At 35.6% G+C, this 12647-nt stretch overlaps 1 protein-coding gene across 1 annotated transcript; it reads right to left on the reverse strand.

The window, feature by feature from the left end:
- Window positions 1–31: 31 nt before the first annotated feature.
- Window positions 32–11051, reverse strand: lonrf1 (LON peptidase N-terminal domain and ring finger 1). Its single transcript, XM_084086974.1, has 12 exons — window positions 10294–11051; window positions 8796–8911; window positions 7692–7814; window positions 6083–6283; window positions 5746–5971; window positions 5266–5374; window positions 4368–4482; window positions 3744–3865; window positions 3175–3333; window positions 2922–3084; window positions 2595–2747; window positions 32–1577 (listed from the first exon to the last, which is right to left on the reverse strand). The coding sequence occupies exons 1-12, from the start codon at window positions 10916–10918 to the stop codon at window positions 1419–1421; spliced, it is 2271 nt and encodes a 756-aa protein (XP_083943100.1). The 5' UTR covers window positions 10919–11051; the 3' UTR covers window positions 32–1418.
- Window positions 11052–12647: the final 1596 nt, after the last annotated feature.

The raw sequence follows: 12647 nt of genomic DNA on the forward strand, positions 1-12647 counted from the left end.
TGGATGGATAATGTAAATAAATAAACAAAGATACAATGAAAAAGATGTGCATTTTATTTGAAAATTGACAACTTAAATATTTGAGCATAGCTGTAAAAAAAATATTTTTTTAAAACAAAATGATTTACATATAACAGCCATTAGTTGACATATTTTACACACTGAAAGGACCAAGAGGCGAATGAAGTAAATTAAACCACAGAATTAGTTCTCCGGCAACAGGAGTGCAAAAACCCAAGCGGACGCATTATACCATAGTAGCAGAATGCAACAAGGTATTATAAGGCAAAAGTTAGTTTAGTCTGCACACAACAAGCACCACACAGGTATGAGCTAGTGAGTCAGCATTCATCAATGTCAATATGCAGAATGCTTGCTGGGTCTCCTTTCAGTATGGTGCTGGTTGCAGATAATGATAGTTTGTTTTCATCTGTCAAAATATTGCAAGTTTCCCTTTGCGATTTGTTTGTGTATAAATATCTCAACCTCATTCTCAAAAATGACCTTTAAAGCATTGGACAGAGTGCAGCTTGTACCCAAAAGTGACACTTGCAATATGGAGGCATGCTGTTTTTGCTGTTTTGAAAGCAAACCCACATCAAAAATGAATGATACGTCTGAAACTAAACTATTGAGACATTTGGAAGTCTTAACTATTTCCTCAGAATGAAATAAACCTACGCTTAACAGTATCGTGCCCACCTCTGAGCTGAAAGTTTGAGACAGGACGGGACTGTGCAAGCTTCATTAACGCCCAGTACTGCAAAAGTAACAAATAAATACAAGTGCATCTTCAGAGTTTTCTCTGTCTTAGGCAACTCCATACTTGTGCGACAACAACCTCTTGTGCGTGCTTAACAGGTCAAGAAAGAAAGCACGGATGGATGCTCATAAGCAATATTTCTGCTTTTGTTTCTCCAGAGTTTTAAATGAAGAAAAGATATTCAAAATTGCCTTCTATCTTGGTGTCCACCTTTTTTTGCAGATGCTCCCTGTCCACTTCAACACACAAAGCATGATCATGTTGAAAATGTTGGAATGCTCTCCAGCAATATTTCTGCCCCGAAAGCACTGTATGGAGGCTACGGGCACCTGACATAAACAGAATTTTAAGTAGATTGTTTCTCCTAAACGAAATCTGAACAATAAATACTACAGGATGGGATGTCGTCTAACACTCATCTTGAACACAAAGTAAATCGATGGTGATTAACAGATCGGTATGAAACAACAATAAACACTTTGTTCTTATAAATCTCTGCATGAATTACATCTAAGCACACAAATGTAAATCTGTGCTCGGTTTTCAGTGGACTCTCCTTGGAATCTCATTAGTTCTTCGTCGGTCAGCACCATTGAGTGTTTGCATGTTGGCCAGCAGAGTGACAGGGAGATCTGTGTGTGTTTGTGTGGAAGCTCTAGTCCCTGGGAAGGTTCTGCAGGTAGGTGAGGATGTGTTGGATCTTAACTAGTCGTTCTTTTAGTGTTGTCATTGAGAGGACAGACAGCTGGTAGCGTGGATCAACAGGAAGAACAGCTAGCAGCCACCAACAGCACGCTGGACCATTAGGTGTGGCCTGGAATACAAAGAAAGTGTGTTTAGTGTCTTAACATCAGGCTGCTGATTTAAGTCCAATAAGGGGGTCAACATCCCTACCATGTCGGTTCTTTGCCGATTTACATTTATCTTTATCTGTTGATAATGGAAATGTATCACCCGTTATTGCATATCTAGTTATACATGCTCATTTCCTCTATTTTTACATCAAATTGTGTATACTATTATTGGAGTTATTAATATGTTGAATTAGTTTTTAGGTTTTATTTTATGTACTTGTGTCATTTTAATTAGTTTTGGTTTTTAGAAATATTTCTATTTAGTCTTAGTCATTTTAGTACTTCAACTTATTTTCTAAACTAGTATTTCTAATTTCCATTGTGTTAAGATTCTCATGTAATATTTATATTGTATTTAATTTCATTTTATTTCAATTAACAACAACTATTTTTAATAGCTTGTTTTAGTCCTAAAGGGGTCATGAAGTGCAATTTTATTTTTTTACTGCAATGATTATTTTATAATGCTTCCTGAGGTGCACTTTTAATGTCAGTATGATTTTTAGATAAAATTGTAGTACATAGAAAATAGTACATAGCTTTTTTAATTTAAAAAAGATCAAGGACAATTTGACTCATGCCCCATAAATATAATGCTTTGTTTTGAGAAGAGATAAAGGCCAGCTAAACTATATGCTGATAAAAGTCCCTTAAGTGTCTGTAAAGATCAAATTTTTATTTAGATATCAAAGGACAGGACATATAAGGACTGGCTATGTTCATGAAGCTTACACAACAGCAACCTCCCGCCATTATTATTCAAAGCTTGCCATTCCTCTTCTGAAAACACTGTGTTTGCAAAAGCTGCCAAATTCACTTCCGTTCTTTCTGACACATTTATGATGTAAATGCACTTATGCAATCGAAACCCTGAATGCACTTTGACCTACTTCCTCCCGCCCAGCCTGCTGTAGGGCAAAGAAAGGAAGGGGGGAAGGGCTTCTTTCAGTAGCAGAGATTAAGCAAGTGGGAAATACCTGGATGTCAGCCTCTCTCTCAGGCATTGGCCCAAAATGCTGCAGGATCTGGTTCCGAAAGCGGTTCTCCAGGTTCTGGAACCATTTACGGGCCTGGTCGTACACATGATCATGTAACACTTGTAGCTTTTCCAATTCTTCCTCATCATTTACCTGCCAACACACAAAACTGATAAATTCTCAATCTTTCTTTAACACTATATCTTTAATCAAAGCTTAGTTTAACTTTTGGCTAACTGGATATGGAAATAAAGTTTCCAAATAAAACAAGTCTTATCCTGCATTCCTGTACATTACAGTAATCTAAAAATCCACAGAAGTGCCTACCTTCATATCCTCCAGATACTTAATGTTGGCAATACAGTATCCATCTTTCATTCCGCGTGAGAGGACGCGAAACCTCTTTCCTCCGATTGTATCCACGACAGAGCGCCCGTCTGGGAGGAAATGCACGCTGCGGATTTGAAGCATGCAGCCGAAGTCCACAAACCTTGACATATAATAATACAGAAATCAGCAACGTAATCCAACAGACTTAATCCTCAAAGTCCAATGAGAACACATATAAGCACACGCTTACCCTTTCTGGGGGTCGCTGATGCACATGCCGAACTGACGTGTCCCAGTTTCCATGCAGCGTCGGATCATGAGACGGTATCGTGGCTCAAACACATGAAGAGGGCAAGGCACAGTGGGGTAGGCCATGGTACAAACGAAGATGGGCACATTCTTTGTTAAACTAGGGAAGACAAATAACAGAGAAGAGATTGAGTATGATTTGAAGATTAGATACTATTAGATTAGATAAGACTGTGTTGTAAGACTTTGTGTTTGACAAACATTTGTTGATTGAAAATTAAGTTTAATAGGGTAATTTTATACCATGGTAACAATACAAATCACAATCTGATATAATTTGGTGAATTAAAAACTTTACAATTGAAAGGTCCTTCATCTCATTTAATTATTTTTCTCTTTGTAATTACAACTTGATGGATTCAAACAAAAAAGATTATGCATAATAAATTAATGTTAAGTCTGGCATCAGTGGAAAAGCATCTTCACATTTATGTAACGCTTCAAAACAAAACACTCAAAACGATGAATCTGACTGAATGAGCCACAAATGAAGCAATTGTGCAAACTTACTCTGAGAGCTCTTTTGTTTCCTCTGCATGCAGTTTCAGTCTCTCTGAATGTTCCTTGGATAGATACTGCTTAATAATGTCATCCAGCACTTGTGTGATTGTGTACTTTCTAAAGGCAAGATACTGTATGAAAAACAAAGAACAGCAAGAGAGAGATGAGGAAGAGAAATACAGAAAAAATAGGAGCAATTACTAACACCCAAATAGTTTAAAATGTAATTGAATATATGAAACAGTGCATAATATGTAAAAATGTTTGATGTTGTTTACTTAAAAAAATACTATGTCAGTGCACAACAATAAGGACGACCAAATAGCCTGAGGTCAATGTGAGTCTTGGAAGCAAAAGTAAGAATTAAAATTATAAATAAATCAGTAATATTTGGACAATATGTATTATGAAAAATGTAAATACTTTTTTCATACTTATAAAACTATGCTGCTAAAACGTAAATACATTTAAATAAATTAAATGAAATACTATTTTATTAATTAATACAATTTATTTTTATATTTAATCTTTTTTTTTTTTTTTTAAATCCTTATTGTTGAGCCCTGAAAGCTATTTTAATGACTTGAATGTAACTTGCTGTCCAAATGCACAGTCTATGATGTTCATACAAACCTCTTTCAGACTTTCTTTGCAGAGAGGGCACTGGGAATTGTGGTCTAGGCAGCGCTCCAGACAGTTTTTGCAGAACGTGTGACCACAGGGTGTTGTAACGGGTTGATAAAATAATCTAGAAAAGAGATAAGAGATGATGTTGAGCTATATTAAACAGTAACTCACACTTTCAATTTTAGTGAGGTGCAAAAAAAATAAAAATCACACGGTGAAAGCAAGCACACTTTCATTGGCACATAATGAACATTATGATGTTGAACAGATGTCTGACTTCTGAGGCTTTTTTGTTTTCTCAGGGAAACAATACAGGCTACATTAATTTGCCTTCTTTACATGCACTCTTTCAAGTAATTCAAGAGAAGCTGTTCTAAGACACTGTTTACACTGTTTACATTTCAGGTCCGATCACCAATGGACAGTCATCACAATAGCAAATTAGCAGTAGTCAATACCAATAACAGTGAAATTTTGTGATTTTCGCAACCAATTAGCAGAAAGTAATTCCTTAAGTAAAATTTTAACATCATATAAAATATTAAGATTTTTTTAAAAGAATGAAATTTTAAATAATTGGGAATTTTTTCCGTAAAATATATATATATATTTTTTTCAGAAACCAATTTGCTTATTGAAATATTAATGTGTAAAACATTAAATTAAAATAAAAAAAAAACAAATACATTAAAAATATATTGAGAATCTGAAATGAATATATATATGCAATGTTTTTTTAAGAAAAATAAAAAATAAATATATATATATATTTTTTTTTATTATTATTATTATTCATTATAATGTATATATGGGAGAAACAGTCTGCTGATTATTTTCAGTTTCTCCTTTTCTTTTTCATAGGACTTTTAGTCGATTTGACTCTAAAAACATGCTCTTCCCTCACCTCATACAGAGAGAGCACTCAAAATCATTTGGGTCCAGCAGGTCTTTTGGCAGGGTTTGATAGGACTTGGTTTCCTCAGTAACCACAGGAGTAGCTGCACTGGCAGTCACTGAAGGAGAAAGGTTGAAGAGCAGAGAGATGAGGACACCGCTTTATTTAGGACAAACTCAAACTGCAGACATTTTCAAGTGACAATAGTAATGCATACTGATCACAGTGCCAGTGGAAATAAGGCAAACTCGAAAATCTTTTAAAGATCGACTAATCAGTGGGTTGCCTGAATTAAGTCGACTAATCATTCTAGGGAAGCCCTGTATAATTAGGCTGGTTTTGGATTTACTGGGGTCATTGGAAAACCACCAGCTACAATTTAGCTTTTGCAGATGTACAGTCAATACAGTATTTGCATGGCTTTTCAACATGTATGAAAATGTTTCAACATGCAGTTTTACATGTCCTTGTGTTGGCATCACGACTTACCAACTTGCTTTTTATATTTACTGCCATGGCTGTAAGCCACGCTAGGCCCTGCTTCAGACACAGACAGCTTCCTCTTTAGCAGCGTGCCTTTTTCTGGGTCACCCAACTGGGGGGCGGAGCTAACTCTTTTAAGCCCCTCCTCTACACCTCCCCCTATCCCGTGAGCACGAAGGGAGTGAGCTCTGCTCAGGCCGGAGCGTTCCAGACTTTCAGATCGACCTGGTTTCTGCAGACAAGGAAATTAGGTGTTAAAGTATTAAGAGCTGCTAATGTCGCTGTCAAACTGAGATTTATTTCTAAAGTACATGGTGCAAAGGTGCAAAGGTGACCAGCATACCTCTGAGATTTTAGAGGGAAGGTGGGCAGATGCTGCCTGAGTGTCTGACTGGTGCTGGGCTTGCAACTGGGTCTGCTGGTCTAGATTTTGGTCATCAGACACCAGGGTTTTACTGCGCAAGTGAAAGGAAGAGCCGTGGGTTGTTTCTCTCAATCCAACCTTGACATTATCACAGGCCGGAGCCAACAGGTCATGCAAGATCTGAAGATGAAGAAGAAAGATCAATTTAGAACAAAAGGGTATTTTAACAACAATGCAGCTATATATATATATATATGCACACTGTATATGACATTCAAAAATTTGGAGTCAGACTCAGTAAGATTTTTTTTCCAGAAATTACTACTTTTATTCAGAATTAAACTGGATTTTACATCAAATTAAATGTTTTAATATATCAAAAGAGTTATTTTAAATTGTAATAATATTTCACATTACTGTTTTTACTGTATTTTTGAATAAACACCGCCTTGAATAACATGAGAGACTTCTTTCAAAAACATTTTAGAAATCCTACCAACACAAATCTTTTGAACAGTAGTGCGTGCTGTACACAACTAATCTTGCAGTGTTCTGTTTAATATGAGTTTGAAATAATCTTGCTAACAAATTCAGAAAAAATGTATCACAAGAATAAGATGCTGCTAGCAAGTGTTTATGCCTCAGAACTGTTATTTAAGACACTAATCTTAGTAAATGTAATTTAGAGATCATGATTTTCCCTTTACGATTGTTCTCAGTCCTAATTTAGGCCAAAGGAAAAGCACTTAATTGCATAAGAGAATGTGTTTTAAGCCCTTCTGCACACACACACACACACACACACACACACTCTGAAAGATACACCGATTATGCAACACTCACAGCGCACTTTCCTCGTCTTTCTGTTTGCTTAGGCAGAAAGTCACATAGCTTCAATTAATAGTAATAATTATCTTACATAATTTAATTATGGTCCAGCACTGATATGAAACATCAGTTTGGCCACAGCACATTACAATAAGTTGAGCTTTCAGGACACAAATAACTAGAACTGTATCTTGAACACAAAACATTTCCAGTGAATCAATCTGAATCAATTCTATCATGAGACCATATTTAATGTGCCAAAAAATGGCTTTATATAAAATGCAGAGTCACTGTTAAGCTCATAAACCAACATGCTCCCATATTAGATGGCCTTAACCACAGCAGAGTAGCAAAACATGTTATACAGACTGCTTAATGATGCTGTAAGCAATGTTAGCCATTCTGTAACTTCCATCAGACCAGCAAACATATAATAATATGATCTAAATATAATAAAATATAATGGTATATTATATATATGCAACATAATACAATATAATTATTTGTATAATTATAGTTATATTATTATTATTATGATATACTAATATAATTATATTATTATTATTATTTATAATATAACTGGGGTTTGCTCTGTTATACTTTTATTTATTTGTTTAATCAGTCACTTGAGGATGTTTATTTGAAAATAAAATAAAAATATCAATTTAGTATCGATACTGAAATACAGGTTGGTAACATAATGAAGCCCACTTTTTATTATAATTCCAACTATGTACAAAAACAGAGAAATTAATCTCACCATTTCCACCTCTTGTTTGGCCTGATGGAAGTTTTCATCCAATGCCAAACACTGAAGGAAGACTTGCAGGGATTCATCCACATGACCCATCTCTTGGAGAAGTTTTGCTTTCCGGAAATATCCCTGCAAGAGAGGGACAGATCAGAGTGAGTTCAGCTCCCAGTAGTGCAGATGCTGTTTGGGTTAATCTGACTAGAATGGGGCTGAGAGTCTAGTCATGTTATGAATGAACGCTAATAACACAGCTAGACACTCTGTGACTCACAACAATATAAATACACACTCGAGTGGCCCACATCTCTGCCTTATCCCTACCTGTCTGTATCTCCTTATCTCACTTGTCAGCTTGGCAAACATCCTGTATACCTTAATCCTGTGCTTAACACAACTACATCCCCTCACAGGGTTTTCCAATATCAACACAACACCACAATAATTGTAGTAGAAACTGAGCTAATTTAACAAATGTAGGTCATATGCGGCGGTGCTGAAATTCAAATGAATAGCAATGATCAGAACTGAAAAAGAAAAACATTCAAACTCCTTTATGGTTAAGAAGGATGGTCCTTCTCTGTGACATAATTAAAATTGTTGTTGTGAAATCTGCTAATTAAATATGTCAACATGGTAAAATTCTATATCTGGGTAATATAGCTAGATAAGTCTTTGTTGAAATGTGAGAATAACCTGTAATAGTCTTGAAAGCATTGGTTAAAATGGTATAAATATCGTAAACAAGTCAGTTTTGCATTTTAATGTCACTGTTTTCTAGCAAAAGTGTAAATATGAATGAATGTGTTATAGCATTACATTATAGCATTATAGCTTCAAGCCATTATTGCAACTGACAATTTTTTCTAAAACAAAAGCCTCAAAATAAAAAGCTTTGAATGTAAACTTGAGCCTTGAACAAAATGCATTGATGCTTTGAATTATGGCTGTATATTGATACTTGGTAAATTGTAAACCTGAGTTTGCCAGCTGTTTTTAAAGCAACAATCCAATTACTATAACATTTGTAAAAGCATCCTGATGTACTTTGAAATGAATTAGCCATCTGTAGCAGTTGCAGGCAGTACGCATTAGGAAAATCCACAAACGTACCTCTGGGAATGGGGCAGCAATCAGGCAGGACTCCCAGTTTTCCAAAGCCTTACGGTACTGCTTCATTCCTCTTTGAGCCTCGGCATGGCACACCTGTACCCACACATTACTAGAGTCTGAGAGAAAGAGAAAGAATCAGAGACCATGACAAATCTCAAAAGCCAAGCTTTAAGTCAGTCAAACAGGCATTATTGACAATAATCATAATACTCCTGATTCCATAGATAAAAAGGAGTGCATTGAAATGCCACAATAAGAACAGGAGAGAGGATGTGACACTGCAGCACTGCCATTTTTTCACAAGGGCAAATGAGGACATGACAGAAGAAATGCGACTGCCGCACTCTGATTACGCTGTCTCTGTAATATGTACAGTGACGTTACAGATCTGGAACCAACACTTTTATCAAGATACGTATCCCTAACACAATGTGGCAAAGGATTATCAAAGAAGTAGTGTCGTCATTTTTGTGCAGAACGACTGGAAGGTTGTGTACCCATTATGTAACCAACATTATCAGATATTTCCTGTCTGTCAATAAACAAAGATGATATGGTGGTAGATTTTCAGGATTCAACAATGCAAATAAAAACACATTATAAATGTGTCATACTTAAGATTCAATCCTTTCCCACTGATTTGGGACTGTGTTTTATATATCAGGGGCCACCAGTTTTAGTGGCCCCATGAGTGACACCCACTGCTGCAAATATAGGCTAGTAAACACACTGTAACAAACCTAAAGTAATAAAATGACCACAGATTGACCTGTAGTGGTCAGATGGAATAAGAAGTCTGGATGGGACACTGAGACTTAAATGCAATATACTGTATATACTTTATTGTATGCAAGTTTCCATTGGGTCTTATTGAAAAATTTGAATAAAATAAATTAGATATAAATGACTATTTATCCCTATTATCACACACACACATATATATATATATATACACACACACACACACACACACACACACACATATATATATATATATATATATATATATATATATATATATATATATATATATATATATATATATATATATTGATTATGCAGCCGTTTCAATTCCAGCAGTTGCTTACCATTTTTTTGTATTTAGGCTACAAGACAAGACATTAGACGACCCATTGGCATCTCCCTCTTAAATAAACACCTGAAAATTATGTATATTACATACTGATCTAGTTGGTATTATAAAACTCTGTTTGCGTCAATTACAAAACACTGTGTCACGACCTGCCTTACACAACGCGTGCCGAGTGCGCATGCGCCAGCCAACACGTTTTGTAATACAGACACTCACCAGTTACATGATCGTGGAGGGCGGGGCAAATAAGTTACGGCTGTCAGTCCAAATGTTGGTCAGTTTAACTCTTTTAACCTCGCACCCTTTTAATAAATAATATAAGATGTGGCGACGGTGTTGTAATCTAGTAACCTTGCCCCTGGCATTAGTAAATATATTTAGAGAAAAGGAAGGATTTGAACTTACCAGCTTCTAATAATTGACTCGTTAGTGCAATAGCATCGTCGTACTGTTTACTCTTCAATAGGCTTTCAGCTTCCCCTATACATTTAATTCTTTTGACGTCTTCTGGGAACCACTTCTCTAAAAGTCCACATAAGATCACATTCAATCGGGGTTCCCCGGGCCTCCTCCCAATGTCTTCACTGCACAGCTTACATTTAGAAAAAGTGCTTTGTTGTAAACATCTCCTGCAGTACGTATGTCCACATGGCACCGTCACGGGATCGGCTATGAAACTATGACAACCAGGACAGTCAAATTCACAATCCTGTGTCCAGTTCGGCTCACTTTTTGCAGTCGACTCTTCTGATTTCTTCTTGAAGTTGCGTAGAACGCATCCAACTAAACCGCTCAGCTGGTCTGGCCGAACAGGGCCATATCGGAGAGCCATGGAAAACATATCGACAGCCTCTTTAAGACGATTTTCCGAAGCTAAAGCATCGGCTTTGAATAAAACAAGTTGACGGTGATCAACATGACTATCCTCGTCCCAGTCGCCTTCTGTTTCAGATGATATAAAAAACCTTCCCCTTTCCTCCAAAGCATATTCTTGGTCTAGTCTTCGCAACGACATGCTAGCGAGTGACATTCACAGATACGCCACTAATTTGACAAAAATAATAAGTAAAAATGGTCAAAGCATTCTTACAGTTCACAGTACAAGAGAACGTAGTGACTCGCGCTCCTCAACAACATACAGTCGTTTTGTCCGAGTGTTACGTAAAAAATATTATCACGTGAGCATTAGCGAGCTCGCCTATTGGCCGCTGAGGCGCATTACAAAACACGAATCTCTGAGTTTTGTAACGTGCGATTGGGTCTAAAGCGAGAAAGGGCTAATATGAAAGAATGCGTGGATTTTAATTAAAAAATGTAAGTGTGTCATCAGTTATCATCAGCTTGTTATGTGTTATTTACTTTTATGCTGCGCGTCTTAGTGAAGAAAATTAACCTTTCATGATTTTCCCTTGTGATAACATCAGGAATTGTGATTCTGTTGTTTCACTGATAATTGTTACAAGAAAGGATATGAATAATTTCCTGTCAAATGTAAACTGCGTTTTTTGTGTTGACTGGGCGTCTAGAATGTAGGTTAATGTCTGGGTCTATGTTACTTAACGGTGTTAAGACTGTAGGAATGTCGGTTCATGTAATATATAGGTCAACGACGCACATACGTAATTCCATATTGCACAAGAGAAGTATAGCATGATCCATTTGCAAAGCATCAGTAGCATATGTCATAGGCGTCATTTAGGCTGGGGAAATGATTTTGTCCCTCATCACTTTATAAAATAAAGAAGAATGCTTCAATGCTCGCTATTCAATAAATAAAGAGATAAAAGAAAATCTATTGTATATGTATAATATGTATGTATATATGTATATGTATAAAATCTATACATATATTCTGAAAATATCAGCATTCATCGCAAAAATCTGCGATAATATATATATATATATATATATATATATATATATATATATATATATATATATATGAAGAGTTCAGATGCAAAAGCCTCTAAGTGCCATCTGAAATTTTCTTCTAGAATGATAATTTTTATCAAGCTCGTATATTTAAGTTCAGTAATTTCACTTAAATGACAATTAATAGGTCATTTTCATTGGCTTTTCAGAAAATTTCAGATGGCACTTAGAGGCTTTTGCATCTGAACTCTTCATATATATATATATATATATATATTGCTTTTTAAATTACTTTTAACCACCTGATAACGTTGATTTTATGGATGTAGGCTATATATAAACTCAGTTCTCCGAATGCTATTTTAATCTCTGGGGAAAACTGAGGCGTCACTACAATAAACAAATTGGAATAGAAACAGAACTGAAATTGCAATAAATACAAAAACACACAAAATACTAGGCTATATATACGAGAGAGAGAGGACAGAAATAAATACTGTTGTGCGAATTGAAAAGGTGCATCTGCATACGTAGCTTATACGAATGTGTAGCCTAAATAATGAAGGGTGCATTACTAGACATGAGTGGAAAGATTTGTACATGAGAGAATAATGAGAATTAAGGTTTCCTATCAGAGTAACCAAAGTAGATCATCATCACGTTTTCACAAATCTTTTGTCTTCATTTTTTAACAGTGTATCTATTGTTTTATAATTTAAAATCAAATGTATGTCTTATTTTTAAATGTTGCACTTAAATGTAAGCTTTTTCTATGTGTTTTTATAAAATATATATTTGGTTTGATATTCTGTTATCTAATGTAATGGCATTCATACATTAGTATGCTAAAACTTTTTGGGGTGACTACATAATCTGTAGTGCGGAAA

Source organism: Abramis brama (genome assembly GCF_963993115.1).
Source record: "Abramis brama genome assembly, chromosome: 16".
Lineage (NCBI taxonomy): Eukaryota > Metazoa > Chordata > Actinopteri > Cypriniformes > Leuciscidae > Abramis > Abramis brama.